At 43.7% G+C, this 20,529-nt stretch overlaps 1 protein-coding gene across 2 annotated transcripts in view; it reads right to left on the bottom strand.

Annotated features, from left to right (window-relative positions):
• Positions 1-20,529, bottom strand: part of EXT2 (exostosin glycosyltransferase 2) — a 123,091-nt gene that overhangs the window by 85,333 nt on the left and 17,229 nt on the right. For both annotated transcript variants that reach the window (XM_081098502.1, XM_081098503.1), the window contains 3 exons: positions 16,049-16,244; positions 14,177-14,316; positions 11,547-11,640 (listed from right to left, as the gene is read on the bottom strand). In XM_081098502.1, coding sequence (XP_080954628.1) covers positions 11,547-11,640; positions 14,177-14,316; positions 16,049-16,244 — 430 coding nt within the window. The remainder of the gene's footprint in view (positions 1-11,546; positions 11,641-14,176; positions 14,317-16,048; positions 16,245-20,529) is intronic.

The raw sequence follows: 20,529 nt of genomic DNA, 5'->3' as shown, positions 1-20,529 counted from the left end.
CAAAGGAATCTGCCTGGGTGAGATTTCCCATGTTTGCTATGTTAAAACCCGGAGAAAGCAAGCATTCGTTTGTTTGATTAGAGAAGGCAAATATAAAACAAGCCTCACTCCAACCAGGCACACTTGAAAGGCCTGCCTGCTTCTTTTAATTAAGATACACACACAAACACAATATGTGAAGGGACTAAGAAGACAGAACTTGGAAAGTTATGTCATCCCCAAAGCTGTCATCATGTCACGCCACGTTAGGGGCGTTCTCTCCTCTACTGTTGCCCATGATGTAACGATTCCAGTGAAGCTAAGGAGATTTCTTTGGCAGGTTCTTTAATTGGCTGGGGACACTAAGTCAGCAGTCAGCTCATGAGAGCCCTTCACTGTCCCTGTGCACTCCCAGGAAAGGAGAAATTGAGAACAGTGTCACTGCTCCCCTGACAGCCACACAGGAGTCCTCCACCAGCTGTTTGCTGCTGGAAAGCCCCACCTTCTGATTAAGTGTCATCCATGTGAGCTCTCCTATTGATTCTGAGTAGAAACCCCAAGGTACGTTCCCAAAATTGAACAGACAGAGAAGCTTGAAATAGCTCCACATGCTAAGTCAGAGGTTCTCAATCCCTCCCCACTTTTTTCACCTGAAGGCTAACAATATACCCACAAGTAAGAGTAACTCAGGTTCATCATGGCAGAGATTCTAGAGAGAAACCCACACCCACACCCTCTAGCCCAGAAAGCATTCAGGAATTTCAGTGACAGTGAGAGAGAGATGTGAAGCTTGAAAATCCCACAGGGAATTCTGATCCTCCCTTCATCTCACAGTTAAAAACAGCTATGGTAGCTAATTAGACAGTTGAAATCTTCTTCTTCCATACTTTCCCATCTGCCAGTTATGCCAAAAAGATTTCCAAAGATTATGCTTGCTGTTACGTCATATGTAAAGTTACCTACAACCTGCTAAGCAAAGAGGTTTGGGAGAACACTGATTTGTGGTTATTCTAAGCCAATCGGAGTACAGTCAGGACCGCTGCTCCCTCCGTACTGTGCTCAATCCTTCAGGATGCTATTCTGACCCTTCCGTCTGCCACCACCTTTAGTCGTTCACATCAAACGCCAAAATGCCTCATTGCAGAGCTCAGCCCTCAGTCTGCAGCTGAAACCAAAAACTGCAAGCTTTTCCTAGAACACAAATGGTACATTTAGAAGATCAAGACCTGGTGAAAATAACCTAAAGTTAAAACACTTCACTACATATATATGGACTTCAAATACCTGACAAGAAAACACTTGCTCCTTTTAGTAAACAGTATTGGAATCTGAAAGATAACAAGTGAACTGCTCCCCTACCATTAAATTCCTTAATAAAATTGGAAGTACATATTTAAATATAACAAATTAAGTTATATTTAGTTACCTCTCCCCTTATAAGTTATAAGGAGAGAGGTATCTGTAATATCAGAAATGATTTCTGTGAAGCTACTTCCGTACCAACCCTGATCTGATTCAGTATTAAATAACTTTTTTTTAGATTTTTTTATTGATTTGTAGAGAGAGAGGAAGAGAGAGGGAGAGAGAGAAACATCGATGTGAGAGTGAAACATTAATTGGCTGCCTCCTGCACACTCCCTACCGGGGATTGAGCCTGCAATACAGGCATGTGCCCTGACCGGGAACTGAACGGGCAACCTTTTGGTGCACAGGACTATGCCCAACCAACTGACCCACAGGGGCCATGGCTTAACGGTCTCTAAAGTGAAAATAAATGAATACATGATTGTTGTCATACGTTCTCAAGAACAATAGCACAGAATTATAAGACAATGTTATTATAAAACTGAAAATTATGCCATGACAAAAATAATTAAGCAACTCCAAATTCTCTCAACCTCTGTGATGCTAAGGGAGACTGAATATATAAATATATAATCTATAATAATAAAAGCACAATATGCTAATTAGACCAGACAGCCAAATGACCTTCCAAACATCCTTCTGGACTACCAGACCTTCCAGATGAAGCTGGGGCTGTGAGGGCCAAGGCAAGCCACCGCAGTTGCGAGGGCCGAGCCCCTTGCACAAATTTCAGGCATCGGGCCTCTAGTCATACATATTAATATTTATAAATGAAGGCAGAAATCCTACAGATCAGTTTAATCCTTACAGAAGATTTGAAACCATGAATTCTTTACCAAACATATCAACACTTGATAATTTATAAGTTATTGTTTTATAAACAAACCTAGATATTTTCTGAGTAGGTATATAATGAATTCACAAAGCCTGGACTACTTTTCCTGCAGGGAGTAATTATTTCTCAGAAATGCTTCACAAATAGCCCTACCCTGTGGGAAATCAGCCCCAAAGAGTTAGACAATTCTTATACAGGCTGCAAGTTAATACTTAATACTTTTATTACAGAGGCCAGTTTTTGGAGCAACACCCCATATTTGGAACTCACTACGAGGGATTAACCCATGGTTTTCTTTAGAGAGAGCTCTCTAACCTAACCAATGCCAAACGAGGCATCTACCCTGACCCTTGAAAAGGCTGTGTATTGAAGAATAATAATCATATTTATTGAGAACCTCCAAGATATTTATTTATTATTTTAATAAATTTGTTAAAATTATACCATAAGCAATAGCACCCAGTTCACTAAACTTCTTAGTAATTACAGGGTATCAATTCAGTCCCCAGAAATGTATAAAAAAGCAGTTCTATTGCTTTGGAGTCTGGGGCCTTGTTTTGTTTTATTGCTTGTATTAGGTTTTTATACCTAATTACCCTCCCCACAGAAGCTACACAAGTAATAAAACAAATCAGTATTTTTTTTATTGTCTGCTCAATGAAAATCATCAATCCTAGATCAACAGTGCTATAATTTCACTAACTTACTACAAAAATTCCTTGCTTTTTGCCCCAACCTCAAGCTAAATGGCTATTTTAAATTGAACACACTTGCAAAACTGCTCATGTCCAAAACTATTTTTAAAAAAAGAAAAGTAATGGGTTTGTGCCAAAAGGGGCAGAGCAGTTGAAAATATATATCCACTGGATTTTGCTTATCTCTACTAACCTCTTCCTAAAAGCTTTAGTTAGGAGAAAAAGGACAGGCAGAGATGAAGCCCATCGTGAGGGCATATCCCAACCCCCACCCCCCACCCCTTTGGAAATCGAGGCTGGAAAGCTGAAAGGGAGGAGGGTAAGGATGCACTTCTCTGAAATGCCTGGAAAAACATTCTGGTCAGGAGATGCCAGAGAGTTTGAAGCTCCCATCAAGCTGCTGGCCTAGATCCAGGTAATGGTTTTTCCTTCCCCTCAGCTGTCTGCTGCCGGAGCTTTCCAGCAAAGAAAGAAAGGAACAGTGGTAGGGGAGAGGTTCCAGTCGCTTCTCTGTGAGGGAGAGTAAAAGGGCCATGGCAGGCTGACATTTATAGGGGGCCTGGCGTTTCCCGGGAGCACTCTGGGAGGATTACTGGGGGTTAGCCATCGGGTCTAAAAGGGCAGCAAAGCAGACTGATGAAAGTCCCTTTAAATTTGATAAGTGATGCTGTGGACACAGAGACAACAAGCCGGAGCTGGCGAAGACAGGCGTGCAAAGGTCTAGCCAGCCAGACGGCCTTTAGGGAAAAAAATACATTGTAAACCTGGCTCCCCTAACTCTTCAGGGCTGCCCAGCTCACTTGCGGGAGCTTGAAAGCACAAACTGTCAACAGAACGGCATTTCTAATCAGAATGAATATAAAAGCCCTTGGGAAATCCTCCCTTGCCTGACCCTTACTGCCCTGCCCCTACCAACCAAGAGAAATGGATCCCGCAATGGTGAAGTTCCGGACCTGCAAAGGTTAATGATCTTGCTAGTCTTTTACCTCCAAATCATGGCTGCACCACCCAGTCCCTTCTGCCTGGCATTTTCCTCCAATTTTAATATCAGAAGTTTCACACGCCTGCCTGAGCTCCTGGACTCGGCAGAAAGGCCCATATAGCTGTCAGCAAACTGATAAGAACTTTAAAATTACTCCACAGGGCCTCTTTAAAAAGAAGAGCCAAAGAAGGCCATAAAGAAAGAGGGCAGGGGCCACGGAAACCAGCCGCTCACACTGTTTTAACGTGGCATTAAAATGAGCTGCAGATTTATGGCAGTGTTTTAGCCCCTGGCCCAATTCATCTGGGATGAGGCTCTCTTCTCTGCTCTCCAGCGGGATTACAAATATGGGATGGAGCTGGCCAGAAAGGAGCGGGGGCAGGGAGGCAGAGGTAGGAGGAGGAGAGGGAGGGAAGAAGCGAGTACAGGAGGATCATATAGAAGAACTCGTTCTCCTTTCAGTAGAAGGCGACGACCAGCTAATTCTAAAGGATACCTGACTTAAATTCACATGAAAATCCTTTATTTTTAGTTCAGACCCAGTAAATTCTGATTCAACTACTCACCACCCAAAATGTCAATTCTAGTTTTAATTTCTCTCCATAAGTTTATCTTTTTTAATTTTTTAATTCAAAAATCATGATTTGGGAGAACCTGGCAAGAGAACCTCGCTATGCTGATCAACTGAAAAAAATAAAATAAAATTTTAAAAAAGTCATGATTTGGACCAGCTGGCATGGCTCAGTGGTTGAGCATCAACCTATGAACCACGAGGTCATAGTTCGATTCCAGGTCAGGGAATATGCCTGGGTTGTGGGCTTGACCCCCAGTGTAGGGCGTGCAGGAGGCAGCCCATCAATGATTCTCTCTCATCACTGATGTTTCTCTCTCTCTCTCTCCCTCTCTCTTCTCTGAAAGCAATAAAAATACATTTTTTTAAAAAATCATGATTTGGCAGAGACACTTAGAAGAGGGGGGAAAAGCCTCAAATATTTTTTTCTCACTGAAAAGGGGAAAAAGTAATAGTACTTTATCCAAATGATTTTTTTTAAAGGCCAGCTAGAAAACCACTTATTTTAATAAGCAATTCTGATTCTAACAGAAAAACAGCGAGGTGAATGTCAAGATGTAGAGAGTGTATCAGAACCCACAGGAATGAATTATCTTTCCAGTTTCCAAGCCCAGAAGCAAATGCATAATGCATCCGCACTGGTAATTCACTGTGGTTCCTGAAGTCCAAACTCCTTAATAGGAGGCTCCTTCCAATATTCAAACCCAGACCCAGGCGGAGCGCTCCCAAATCACTGCCGGCATGGAGCAGACAGACCAGAATCTCATGCTTCAAGCAAGTTACTCACTGAACCATACAGCTGCTCTACAGTATTGTTAGTCCCAGGCCTGAGTGAAGAAAAACTGAAGCTTGGAAAAGTCAGGTTACTTGCCTGAAGTCACAAAGCTGGTAAGACAGCATAGCTGAGGCTATGAATTCAGGTTTCTCCAACTCAAAAGCTTTCCACCACCAGCATTTTTCAATTTTTGTGGACTAGGAACCACACTAAGAAACACATAAACACATTTTATTCTGCAACTCCCTACATATATACATACATAACTGAAAGGTTTCAGGAAATATTTACCCTTACTAGGTAATATGATGGTATTTTCCTTTCTATCATATTTCATTATTTAAAAATAGAATGCCAGTCTTGAACCAATGATTTAACTTCATGAGCAACTAATGAATCATGGTCCTCAGTTTGGAAAACACTGCAGTGACAATGAAAAAAAAAGAATCATCAGACTGGGAGTCAGACCTGGGTTCCAGCGGAGCTCAGCTCTGGCCCTGACAACCCAAGTTTACTTAAACTCCAGGGCTTACTTGTGATTGTAAAATATGAGGAAAGGGCTGAATCTTTTCTAAGGTCCCTTCCAGCTCTTTGATTTTTTTTTTCAATCTGCTTGATTGAAACTGTTTTCCCCTTTCATCACACATCTTTTCATTACTCTTCACTTGTCATTACTATCCTTGCCTTCAGTTCTCTGCAGAGAATTTCCTTCAGTTCCCTACTGGTATTCAAAGTCCCCCCAGCCCCCAACTGCTCCATTTTACCTACAAAGCCTCTCACAGAAGCCACCACCCCGCCCCCCAAGGTTAGTGCACTAACAGAGCATCACCCTCCCTGACACCCCCACCTACCCCTAACTCCCCCCCCCCCAACTAACTACACAGCACTTCCGGCCTTTAATGTATTTTGCTGAAAGTACTGTCCCGACACTCTTGAGGTCTTTCTTAAAGACAGAATCCCCCTTTTAAAATCTCCCTCAACACGCCTGTACAACTAGGAACAAAGCAGGTGGCTGATACATATGTGATTTGTTTGCATTATGAAATTAAGGACTCTACCTTAAATTTAGAGACTATTTAGGTGGGCTGCTCTAGGAAAAGTCACAAAAACAATTAAAGCTGGTATCACAATAAGGTGAGTGAGCATTTACAGACTAAGTTCCATAGACTACTCATTCATGTTTGCCATGGACAAGGTAGGCGAAGGTTGCCAAGGAAAGCAGCTTTATGGTCCCTCCATCTGGCCTGTGAGGATTTAAATCTCAGAAGCTATACAAAATGACTGCAAATCAGCCCAAACCTTAAAGACAAGAAAATTTATTTACAGGCCCTAGTGCACTATAAATTTCAGACAGTTCTATTAAAATGCTTTTCTTGGCTTCCCATCAGATATTTGGCAAAAGTCTTTTTCCAATAGGTTCTTAATACTAAAGTTGGGGGGGGGGGTTAAAACACACAAAAATGCTCTTCCTTAAGAGTTCCAATTAAATGAGTCCTTATTTTATCCTGCTTTCCACAACATACATGGGCCAGCATCCTCCACAGTATGGATTTATGCCTTCAGATAAACTCAAACACAGAGTACACAGCGCTCTGGAAAAGTACTACGAAATTCAAAATATCCCATGAAGTGGTTACACTCATCCCCACGGCTCTCCCACTGGCCAAGGAGCAGACTCTGTATCTGAACCATGGTTGTCTGTTTCACAGGAAGAACTCCAGGATCAGGTCAATGTGTTTTGTTTAAGGGTAAGCAATCCAATACCTTTCTTCAGGGCAAGTATGAAAGCAGAGGTTGGAAAACAGCTTGGAGTGGCAGGTGGGGACTGGAGTATGGGGGAGAAAGGGAGGCACAAATATTAGGCATTTTTTAAAAGCCCTGAGAGTTCAGCTAAAATTTTTTCACTTTCACAGTTGGGGGGATAAGAATGACAGGCATTACAATATTGATTCTGGAAATTAGAAGTGAAATCTTTTCCACAGTCTTTACAATATATTTCCAGGGATGTGTCCAATCTAAATGTCTCAAGTAATAACTTTTTAAAGACTATCTAATAAGCAGTTAGTCTGAATTACTGGGAAGTTCATCCTGATTTTCAGTCTCAATCCTGGCCACACAGTGATTTGAATAATTTGTGGGCAGCAAAATAGGTTGGGCTCCCTGTCTGTCCCTCACATATTGTGTGGTCTTGGGAGGATTACTTAACGTCTCTTTATCCTGTTTTTTCACATTGAAAACTTCACCTTACTCTTCCAACTAGCTATCTCACTACTCTGTTTAAAGTGTAGTGAGATACCTTTAAATAAATCACAAAAACACTTAAAAAATAAAAAAATGTAGATAGAAACCTTTATAAAATACATGAGCCAATATTTTTAAATATATATATATACTAGGGGCCCAGTGCACAAATTTGTGCATCTTGAAAGGAACTTGGGCCGCAAGTCTGCGGTGGGCACAGGGGTGGGTCTCGGCCCATCCTCCGCACTACCTCCCGGCTCCTCCTGAGGCGGCCCCCGGTCCCCTCCCTGCTGGCAGGCCCACTCTGGCTGCCGCCGCTCCCATACACTGATGGTGCCAGCTCTGCTCGCACCCACAGCCAGTGCAGGACCTGGCACCAGTCCCAATTGCTCTGCACCATCAGCAGGTGCAAGCAGCAGCTTCTGCCCCAATTGCCTCTCAGGAGCAGGGGGAGATGGAGAAGCCCTCAGGGGCAATCAGGGCCAGCAGCTGCCGCTCAGACCCACTGATGGCACTGAGCAATCAGAACCAGCGCCAGGTGCCAGCAGCAGATGCAAGAGGCAGGTGCAAGTGATGGCTCTGGCACCGGCTGCGGGTGCAAGCAGGGCTGGCGCTGGCAACAGGAGCAAGCTCTGGACAGGACCGTGGCTCGCAGGAGCAAAGAATTTTCGGTAACCACCAGAGGCTCGCCCTGACGACAGCAACTGGCACCCAACCTTGGTCTGGCACCCCCGCTCACCTGCTCCACCATCCCGCCACGGCCACCGCCTGCCATGTTCCATGCACGTCCCCGGGTGGTCAGTGCATGTCATAGTGACCGGTTGTTCGGTTGTTCCGCCGTTCGGTCTATTTGCATATTAGCCTTTTATTATATAGGATACTAAACAATTTAAACCTCTGCTTAAAGATTCAAGGGCATCACAAGGAATATCAATTTCTGTATTTCCTACACTTTAAGATACTGCCTCATTAACAGCTTCAGGGGGAAGGAAAAGAACTATGTTCAATGTTTTCAGGGTGAAAATCATTTGGATGTCAGAAATCCAAAATATGTAACACAAACAAATATGTACTTCTTTGAATTGAAGGATTCTGCCATCTTACAATGATACACCCCGAGCATAGTGATGGAGTGAAGCCTGCAAAGCTGCCTGCAGTATATCCATGTGCAAAGAGATTCATTATTTTAAATGTTTTTATTGACTTGTGCTGTTGTGTTTTAGAGAGAGAGAAAGGGAGAAGTATAGAGATAGAAACATCGATGAGATAGGAACATCATCAATCAGTTGCCTCCTGCATGCGCCCCCACTGGGGATTGAGCCTGAAACCCCAGCATGTGCCCTGACTGGGAATCAAACCAACAACTTCTTGGTTCCTGGGTCGATGCTCAACTGCTGAGCCACCCCAGCCAGGCAAGAGATATATTTTTAAAATAGGTTTTCCACCTTCTCAGTTTATGCTAAACTGACAGGCGAGCCACCTCAGAGACCCTCACTGTTAGTCTCTCACCCTTCAAATTTGGGATTTCATACTATGGCTATGGAAATCGGATCATTCATTGTGTTGAAATTATGTATAAATAAGATAAAATGAGAGCCTAGTTTTAGGGATGCTTCTGGGAATAATTGCACACACTCTTGCTGTTCTGAGGTCTGTTCCGCTCTCTCCTTTACCACCACCAGGTCTAACTCTGCCCTGGTAGGTGATGGTACCACATGCATGGGGTTTTTTTCTCTTAAATAGAAGCATTTTTTTCTTGTTCTTAATCAGCCCATTATATGTTCAAGAATGCCTCTGCAGCCCAAATAGTTGGTATGCCTGGTAGGGAAATATGAAGGCAAACTGAGTGAGTCAGTGCAACAGGCCGAAGAAAAACTAATATTTTAACGTACCCAAGCATTAAAGGTGAGAGAGAAAAGAAGATGCTGAATGTTTCTGCCACCTCAAAGGCTCCGAGTCAACTGAGTACAAAGAAGAGTTCAAAGGCAAGGCAGGCTCCTGACTTCCACCTCCTAGTGTGGCTGAGGTTAGAGGTCACTACTGGTGGAGCCACTGACCAATAAAACAATGTTTGGAAACTCCACTCAATAGATAAAACTAGGGATCCATTTACACCTTCCTCCCTATCTACACAAACATTTCTAACTATCCAGTCTAGTGTCTATCCAGCCTCCCAAGATCCTCGATTGCTTTCTTTTTCATTGTGATTCAAGAGAGACTGGGGATATGAATGTTCCATTTGACTATAGGAAAGTATTTAATTGCACACTTCCTCCTGCTTTCCATTGTGAGAAAGATGGTTGATGGGACACTCCATCTTTAAAGCCTTCCACAAATGCCACCTCTCCAATAAATCGATCCCTACCCCATATCTTCTTCCTTCCACTTCAGACCCTTAATGTACTTTAGAAAATCTGCACCATCTCCTCAACGTTCTTTGTGGTCATACCCATATGTCCACAAGATGACTGTTAGGCCTTTGAGAGTGAGGATCACAGATTTTTTTATCATCTCCTATCATCTCCCCTTGAAAAAACCCCACACTTAATTAGGGTTTCACTAAATTAATCAACTAGTTAATTTAGCTCAGAGGACAATAAAAGGCTGATTGATACTGTTTTAACTATTATCCTCTACTAATTGAAGAGACTGGCTTTTAACCTATCCACAAAACTACAACAACAAATAATAAGCCACCCTTAGCTTGTCCAATGCCTTGTATGCCGGCACTCTTGTTGCCCTTCAGGGGTAGATAACAGAGCCCTCAGTTGTACTTTTCATCAAAAACCTTACCTTAATGACAGCTCTTACTTACTTTAGGCTCTAGCCCTGTATTTCACATTATGGCTGCTTCACTATCAAATCTAAGGTCATGAGGAACATATAATTTCTTCTTGTCAGGCTAAACATGTTTCTGTCTCGGTACATGCTAATTCCCAAGGCACAATAAGGATTTTGGCCATTGTCTACACTGATCAGAGCATAGCCTTTTTGATACTGAACTCTAAGTTGCAAAATGTTACTGCAATCCCTTCATCACCAAGATCCCAAAACCATATTCTTGGGGTCAACTCAGAAACGGTAGCTCTATCCCATCTAGGGAGAGCAAAATTCTGTGCTGAGCACTCTTTCCTCCTCAATGAAAGAATAGTTTCTGGAGAGGGGCTTCGAGGATGATGTCAGAGTGAAACACCAGAGCAGCTCATGGCATTTAGGATTTAGGATTTCTTAGAAACATTGACACAGAAGGAAAATGATCACTTAAAAGTGGATGGAGACCTCTGCTGGCTACAACGGTCCTCGCAGCTCCTTCAACTAGTTCTGAGTTGCTCAACAAATAAGTCACTGGGCTCCTCAGCCTCAGGTCACCCTGGCATACCAACCAGGGGCTCTATGGATCAACCACCGAGGCAAGAGGTTTATGGCTGTCTTACAAAAAGATCCAAATGAGACCTCCCCAAAGAGAATTCACTGAGGTGTAAAACTTCCCAGAACCAGTTGCATGCTATCTTTTTTAGCTACTCCTGCCAAGGTCAGTTTTAAACTGATGGACAGTAAAAAGAGGGCAAAGTGTCCAGCATACTCTGGAAAGGGTCCTACAGAACAAAAGAACTCTCTCTAACCTTAGAGAGCTGAGACCTTAACTATCAATGGGACAGTGGCTCTCAATCGAAGCAATTTGTCCTGCAGGGGACATTGGGCAATGTCTAGATAGTTTTGATTGTCACAACTTGGGATGAGGGTGTGCTATTGGCATCTAGTAGCTAAACCTTTATACCTATCTGGGAATTACTTCAACCTGATAATCTCACCTCTAGTTGAGATCAGTCCAGTCTAGAAATATGGGGTTGGAAAGAGATCACTTTTGGAACACAGGATACTCAGAGAAGGGGCACTGCAGCGGCGTGCTTTAGAAGGTCTCAAAGTAGCACAGAGAAAGGGGGCATGAGAAAGCAGGAGAGAGACGCAGAAAGGGAGGCAGCAAAGTGCCACTTTCTTCTGCAGGTTGGCATAATGTAGGGCATTCACCAGAGGAGGTAACTGGCCCTCGAGACTAGAGGGTTCAGGAAAAGATATACCTTAATTACTGCTTGGCCTCTTACCTGTTTCTGCATTTCTTCAATCTGTCTTTGGGGGATGCTCTGCAAAATGCTGTATACGTCTGCCATCTTTTCTTCAGGCACAACCACAGAGGCTCTGGAAACAGCAGCAGAACAATTTACATATGTGCAGTCCTTTCACAGAGCACTTCTGCATACATTGCCTGTTTAATTCTCACAAGCAGAAATGACAAACCTCCTTCAGCCCCCCCCTCCGCATTCCTTCTGGAGAGTGGCACACTCTTCCTCACTCTCCAGTGCCCACTCTGATCTCACACGGACTTCTCTACTTCAGCTGGACTGCACACCCAATCCATTCATTTACTCAGCACATATTTATGGAGACCCTGTTAGGAACCAGGTGCTGGTAATGCGACAGTGAACAAAGCAGACAAGGAAGAAATGGGAGTGAGAGAGCCATGAGAATACCTGAGGGAAGAGCTCTCCAGGCAGAAGGACTAACAAGTGAAAGGCTCTGGGAAAACAGCGTGTCAGGAATGTTCCGGCAACAGCAATGAGGCCCATGTGGCTGGACAACAGTAACGAAGATGGAGATGAACAGAAACCGGAGGGGGGGGGCGGGGTTACAGCAAAGCATATAGGCCACTGTAAGGACGTGGGCTTTTACTGAGGTAGAAAGTCACTGGGAGATTTTAGGCAAGCATGGCACAATCTGATTATGTTCCACAGGATCACTCTCCCTAAAGTGTTAGAACAAACCACCAACAGCAAGACCAGAAGCAGGGAGAACAGCTAGAGGCCACTGCCAAATCTAGGCAAGACTTGCTGAGGAGGAAGGAACTGATGAAAGTGATGAGAGAGGAGAGCCGGTGGAATCTGCTAACAGATTGGATATGGTAGGTAAGGGAAAGGGAGGACTCAACAGTGACTTACCCTTCGTGGCATTGAGCAGAGATTGCAATTACATTTGCATAGATTAATTTACTAAAATCTGAAGCCCTCTCCCCACACTACTAGTAGACTAGTCCACTGGGATGGAAACCACACCTAGTTCCACTCACCAGCATATCCTGAACATCTGGTACATTGCTTAGCACATACAGTTAGCACTTAATAAATATTTGCTAAATAAATACACGATTTCAACTACACAGATGGGAAAACCGAAGCTCTGAAAAGATTAAATGATTTGCCAAGATCACCAACCTAGCTGGTTATCTGAAGCCAGGCTCCCTGACTCCAAATCCAGAGCCCTTCACCCACTTATCCATTATTCAACTACCCAAGCAGATCTGGCTTCCATAGGAATATCTTTTCAGACTTGGCTCAGGGTCACTGCCTCTGTAAAGCCCTCACATCTCCACCCCAGCAATGGTATGTGTCTCCTTCTCACTCTTCTCCAGGCACCCCACCCAGAACTGAGTCTCATCACAGTATTTGGTAATTACTGGTTTACTTGTCTATCTGCCACCACCAAACTATGCGCTTCTTGGAGGTAAGGTTTGACCTTGATCATCTTTGTATCCCCATTCCTAACACAGTATCTGGCAAATAGAAGACACTCAATCATGTTTTCATGGATGTATAAATGACTGCAAGTGGCTCATCACTTCTCTTAGGTACAAAGAATTGCAAACCCTCCTCTTCCAGGCTGATTTAGGCTCCCTGCTACATTCTGGGCTTTCATCGCCCCCCTGTGCATGCATCTATTATAGCCCTTAACACACAATATTATAATTGGTTTGTCTTCCTCACTAGATTCTAACCTCTTTAATAGCAGAGACTGTATTATTCACAGGTTTCCCAATAAATGTGAGATGAATGAATGAATACACATATGAATGAGTGCTACTTAAATTATTCAAATATCTGTAGTGATCATAGTTGGATAGAAATATCAAAAAAACTGGGAGAGAAGAAAGCAATTAAGCATTTAAGACCAAGTCAAGCCTGAGAAGCATGTACAAAAGAAACTAATTTCTAATAATCTTTAACCTCCAAAGTCCTAGGGAAATGAAATAGCAGGAGCCTCTCGGGCTAGTCTGTTTTTTAACAGCCATAACCAAGCAGAGCCTCCGTCTGCCCATCTGTCCACTGGGAATGTTTCTAAGCTTTCATCCATGGGGAGGCACTCCACCTCCAGCTAGTCACATTATGCAAACTCAATAAAGACTCCAGAGCAATGGTTCTCAACTGGGCTTATAAATTATACCTGGGAGCTTTAAAATTCAGCATTCCTAAGGCTAAGCTCAGGCATTTTGAAAAGTTCTCCAGGTAAGTATACCCTGCAGTCTCTATAAACCGCTGCTTTTTGGCCAAGAATTGGTAAATGCTTTCTGTAAAGGGCCAGAGGGCAAATATTTTAGGTTTTGTGAGCCATACAATTTCTGCCATAACGACTCAACTCTGCCACTGTAGCACAAGACAATATGTAAGTGAAAGGGTGTGGCTGAGTTTCGATAAAACTTTATTTATAAAACCGGCAATCTACCATATTTGGCTCACAATCTCTGCTCCAGGCCAATGAACTAACTCTCCTGAAGGAAAACACAGCCGAACAATCTGCAGAAGTAGTTCTCACACTTAGGAAGGCATCACAATTACTTGAAGGCTTCTGAAATCTAATACACACAGACCCACGCGTGTAAAATTTACTAGAAGGTAACACCCACCTTTTCCAGTCAAGCACTTCGGAGAAAGGCAAAATATAGGAGTCTGCGATGACAACTGGGACACAGCCAGCCCGTAGAACGTCACTCAGTACCGCCTGGCCCAGCCGAGCCCCGCGAAGAACCACACAGAAAGTAGCCTCCTGCAGGAACAGAAGCAGAAGGAGGGATTTACAAACCAGTTCCACTGATCCGCTTGTGATCCCTGCAGAGCATGAAGTTCTCCCCAAGGCTGAAGCCAAGCAACACTGAGGCATCCTGACACAAAAATGCAACGATTGATTCACCCTTCTGCTCTTCAGCGGTACTTCGGTGCCTCCTCTGTTGGCACCTGAAAATGTTTAAAACCCACGTCCAAGTCTTCTCTGGACACTCAACAATATGACTTCGCACAGACTGTCTCTTTCAGCCCTATGGCACCATGAAAATGCATGTGGCACAGTGTACTTACCGCAGCCGACAGTGTAATAGAATTACTTTGTCTGGGCATATCGGGTTCTCTAGAGGACCCCCTAAGGCAAAGGTATCAAATCTCATTTCATCTTTCCACTCCCCATGGCATCTAGCAGTGTGCTCTGCATATAGAAGATAGTCATTTCATGAATGCAATACCTTTGAAAACACATTAAGACAGAAATGTTCTATTTAGAAAAAATAAATCGGACAAAATGAAAAATCTCAAAAGATGTTCCTCATTCGCTCCCTCAGCATGGGGAACATCTGGGAAAATAAGAGATGCACAGGAAGAAAAATAGTTGCATTTGGTAAACCAAAATAAGAAAAGACCTGACACTCAGTTTCTCCCAGTTTTTGCCTCGTCAGGAGAAAAAAAGATTTTAAAAAAGACAGACTATTTAATCTTTAAAGCTAGAGAAAAGGAACATTTAGAAAAAAATGTGAAGAAACTCAATATGCCAAACTCCTCTGGGGATAAATAAGAGAAGCAGCAAGAGTCAGAGAAGAGAATCAGTCATGGCGCCCAGAGGCGCAGGTGGACAGCTCCGCCGCCCTGAGGAGTCAGCATCCAGATGTGGACACACGTGCTGATAACCATTTTTCCTGTCTAGACAAAGGTTACTATAAATACTCCTGTTCACATCACCACTGTTATCAGCCAGACATTCCAGAGAAGATGCAGCACTTTTTGAGAGAAAGTATTTTAACAATCTCAGCATGGGCTGGTTCTCTTTGGAGATTTAAAAAAAAAAATCATACCAGCACCTTGATATTTCCCCTTGAACTAACCTGTCTGCATCTTAAATATTTAAGTGAACAAAACTCAACGACTCCTTTCTTAGCCCCCATGCCCTTTGAATGTCAAATATCCTGCTTATAAAACACACCCAAAAGGACTGCTTTGCCCACGGTTATGTATATTTAAGTACAGGACATGCCACCAGTAGGACATGCTAAGGGTGGCTAAACACCAAAAAAACGAAACAATGACTAAAAATAAAGACCTTCCACGCCCAGGAAAAGCTGATTGTAGCCTGTGGGCTAGCAGTCAGAGGGTTCAAGCTGCCACTTAAGACCATTTCTCTGACTGGCTTATGAATACAGGTGTAAAAGCAAACTACATCTGCCTGCTTTGTCTATGTGGCTTCTTGGTAGACCTCTCACATTTGCATTTTTGAAGTATAATGAATATTTGAAAGGCCTATGAACACTCACAGGCCAAGCAGCTTTGCACAAACACTATGCCAGGCATCGAAGCACCTTCAGGTCTACGCACCCAGTAAAGAGCCAAGCTACGCTTCCTCCTCCCCTGGGGGAGTTCTCCTGGCTGCCAGGGGAGAGAGCTGTTGGTCGGGGCTAATTTCACCGTGTGGAAGTGATCTCTACCGAGGCTCGAGAGCGGTCATGAATGACACTCACCTGTAGCACCTGGGGGTAATCGAAGACCTGATGCTCGTGGCAGCGCTTGCGGACGGAAAGGACGTCCTCGGAGAGGTTGGTGCATTTATCTAGGACTAACACTGACTCTCCGTGTTTGGCCTGGAGGGCTCCCAGTTCCTCTCGGTACTCGGGATGCAGAGCCATCTGAGACGACAGGAGGAAGTATCGCCGGGGACTAGAAAGGAGGGAAAAGGTGATTGGGAAGCTGCAGCTGGTGTGGCAGTCAAGGTAAGACAAACTGACATTAAACGTATGCCAGTAGTGTTTTCTCATCAGTTTCCACATCTCTTGACTTTTTGGGAAATAATACTCTAGCATGGCTGATTGTTTAAAATATTATATGCTGTACGAGAGTAAGGTGTGACTCATTCACATGCTGAAATATTATGCCATAGGTAAAAATTTTATTTGGAAAAAATTCTGTGTTTTGAGGAACTGCTTACAATATGCCAAGCCAAGCTTAGCATGCTAAAATACGTGTGTGTGTGTGTGTGTGTGTGTGTGTGTGTGTGTGTGTGTGTAAAAAGAGAGAAACTGACTGGTTGATTGGAAAAGAAACATCAACATGTTATCATTATCTATAGCTGATTCTCTGATCTGAAAAGGAACTGAGAGTTGGCTGCATCCTTCAAATGGGAAAAGAGGGAAACTTGAAGGGCAGCACTGGCTGTAAGACCAGGAGAGAGGAGGACTGCTCTGGCTGTTGAATGGCACCTAATGCTATGAAGAAGCTCCAGGGAAAGACAGCTCCATGGCGGTCAGCCGCCATCAGGAAGACTGAATTGGTCACTGAGAACAGGTCTTTACCAGAGGATGGAATCAGTCTTAACATCTGGACAACAAGGATGCTTAAAAGAAAATGGAGTGAAGAAAGGATTCCCAAGGGCCTAGTACCATTTAGAACTCCATCAGAGATAAAAATGAGGACACAAAACTAGTAAGCCAGAGTCAAGGGGGAAATTTTGGGGAGACCCTATGGTACATAATTCCCTCCTGGAAGGCAAGATTCCCAGAAAACAGAGAGGTTACAGAGCATAAACCCTGTATGGGTTGAAAGACCACTAGAAAAGAGTAACACAAAGCAGGTTCCAGGAGGAAATGAAATGCCCATCACACCTAGTGAGATTGAATGCTCACTTAAATCTACCTCTAACTGGTATAGAGCACAGGAAATACGAGGGCTGTGCATCTCATAGGCTGGATGATAACATGAGTCTGTTCGTAAGAAAGGACCAAAAACCTATGCTCTGTGAACCATCTCGCTCTCTTTTTTCCTTGCTTTGGGAAGAAAGGGAGGGTAATCGTTTCACTTTTCTTTAGTTTCTTATTTAAAGGTTCATACATCCATTGCCAAAGACTAATCAATCATTCTCTGAGGGCCCATCTTTTACTGAGCGCTAAGCTTCAGGTCCAGACCACACAGAGCGATGATGGAGAAGGTGAACTGGCCTGGCCAGCCAGATCAGCTCACAGACTCCAAAAAACAGAGCAATGGGTACCACAGCCCCAGGTTACTTATAAATCTTCAGAACCACTTTTTTTGTAATTTCTTTGTACAACTGAACTAAAAGCAAAAGGCACTGCTCACACCACAGTGAGGAAAGAAAAGAATAAGCCGATTCCCTAGAACCTCCCTGTCCAATAGCAATTAGCCACCTTGGGCCATTTACATTAAATTAATTAAAATTTCAAATTCAGTTCCTCAGCCACATCACCCTCATTTCAAGTGTGGGCCCTATGTGGCTAGTGGGTGCCTGACAGCACAAATGCAGACCACCACCTCAACATGGGAGGTTCTGTTTGCTAGAGCTGCCCCAGAAGGTAGCTTAGACCCAGAGGCCTGGGGAAAGGTAAGTGGGAATAAGAGCCACATAGAATAGCATCCCATCAGGGAGACAATTTGGATCAACTGCACAGACTGGTTCCTCTCATTCTAGGCAATGTCCCCCTAAATTGTAATTTACTGAACAATAAGCTGAATATTTACATCTAACGTGTTTCTTCTGGACACTGAAACAGACTCTTGGTTTCTATTCCCAGCTCTGAGCCCCAACAATTTTTCTTTTGAGAAAGCATTCATTTTGGAGGAATGACTTAGTGGTGGAAAGACCAGATACAGGGAGCACTCTCAGCTCACCTCAAAGTATTTCCGTAATCAATCTTGTCTGTTTAAACAGGAGAAAGTGCTATAGCCCAATTCACAAGATAAGCAGGGAAACCACCTCAACAATTAAAGCTATCTGAAAATGATATGGACTGCAAGAGTTTTTCTTATTACAAATCAGAAAACTTTTTGTTTCAAAATTATAGTGAAAAGTCATGCATCAAGTTAAGGCTAAATGGCCCCTAAGGGTCTTTCCAATCCCTAAGACACTGGAACATGGTACTTGCTGGGTGTTTCTGGAGACTTTCTATTTCAGTAGAGCTGCTAATAAAAAAGGGTACTCTAGCTACAAGAATAGGCATGTTGGCATTCAAGAGGGTGCCCATGCAGGACGATGTAGTGTTGGAGTCCTAGCAGGAAGAGGGTGTTTCTGCATGAGGGTGGCCCACATGGAGTGTTGAAGGCCTTGTGGAGTAAGACTTTCTACTTGGGGAATAGCAGGGAGGTGGCCCAGCTCAGGTGTCAGAGCCCTAAAAGGGTGACTGGCTAAGGTTTCTGCACTACGGACAGGGGTAGAGGTAGCTATGGCAATCCATGGGATGCTGGAGACCAAGTGAGGTGAGGGGGCAGCTGGGAATCCCAGAACAGTCAGTCACAGGACCGCTGGATCCCTGCTGTTACTGCTCCATTTTCAACATAAATGTGCAGATGTGAACAAGAGTCTGAAATGTTCCCCTGCGTCATGCTGGCTCTCCCTGACCTGACAGATGGTTGATGGAGCATGCCCATTTTAGTTTTAAGCAAACAAAATGTTCAGGTGGATTTGTTTTTCTTTTAAGGACTAAAATTACTGGCTATGACTTTCATGGTTCCTCTCAGCAGTGCTGATATCTAAGTTTAAGTAAAATCATGCTGAGAATTTGAAGTCTCCCTCAACAGTAACAGTTGTAAACTCCCAATTTAGTTCCTTTTAGAGAGAAAATGACAAGAATTCCAGCTGAGGCCAGCACAGCTGTGAGAAGGAACTATCAATAGCAACAACCCTCAGCTTCCTATTGAAAAAACAGAGAGGGATTTAATATAAAAATAAAAACAAAGTTCTTGCTACTCTATATAGCCCTCAAGAGATGTGGGAATTCCCTTAAAAAGCAACTCTCACAAAGAGCAACAAATACCAAACACAGCCAAGAGGTCCCCCACCCTGCCTCCTCCCAAGTCCCTGGAAAGGATGAGTCTGGAGCCTGTCTTTGCCTTATATTTTTACTTTGAGGGGGTGGGGGATGGGGGGTGTTTATAAAAGAAACACCACAGTTGCAGAGCCAAACTGTGAGCTACAGGGGAAATGTGGGTCCACATTCAGATGTGAAATGCACCAACTGGCCAGCAGAGGGAGGATCATGCCCAGTGCAGCCTTTAACATCTGCAGCTGCCCTTGAGGATATATCGTGTCAGTATCTAGTTATTGAAGCAAAGAATTTCAGAAACTCACTGAGAACTTAAATGATCTAAGGATTTAAATTTGAGTCTAATTATATACAATAATTACAGATATTCACTAAGAAAATAATACCAATATAGCAGTTTAAGTCTTTGAAACTATTTAAAAATAATTTCACTGTTCAGCGTGATTTGTTCTCTGTTTTTACATCCTCTCTTTTTGGTCTGTTTTCTGTCCTGGATTAAATCTGCAGGGAATTAAGAGTCATAACCCAACATAAGAGAGTGATATTATACTGGAGAGATCAGATAGTAAAGAGAGTTTAGCTCAAGCAGTCTTAAGAAAGACAGAGCCCTAGCTGGTTTGGCTCAGTGGATAGAGCATCCGCCTGCGGACTGAAGGGTCCCAGGTTCAATTCCGGCCAAGGGCACATGCCTGGGTTGAGGGCTCGATCCCCAATGGGGCGTGTGCGGGAGGCAGCCAATCAATGATTCTCTCTCATCATTGATGTTTCTCGCTCTCTCCCTCTCCCTTCTCTCTAAAATCAACAAAATATATTTTTAAAAAAAGAAAGAAAGACAGAGGCACAGAGGCCACCAAACCAACCTGACAGACCTGATCCTCAGAGCTCACTCTCTGCCTCAGCCGGCTGCTCAGGATGCTCCTGGCACTGCTGACGTTTGGCTCCAATGACTCTCTTTGTGGGGAGTTGCTCTGAGCACTGCAGAGGGTTAGTGGAACCCTGGCCTCCACCCAGCAGATGCCAGGTAACACAGCAGGCCTGACTATTTTCCTTTGAAAGGTTGGCCCTTGGCTAATGTGTGGGAACTTCGATTTGGGAGATTTCCCACCATCCCCAGAACTGATAAGAGCTAAGCCCCCGGGCCCTAACCGGTTTGGCTCAGTGAATGTAGGGGT

Source organism: Myotis nattereri, assembly GCF_964212035.1.
Source record: "Myotis nattereri genome assembly, chromosome: 9".
Lineage (NCBI taxonomy): Eukaryota > Metazoa > Chordata > Mammalia > Chiroptera > Vespertilionidae > Myotis > Myotis nattereri.
This window is presented reverse-complemented; position numbering and strand designations above follow the sequence as displayed.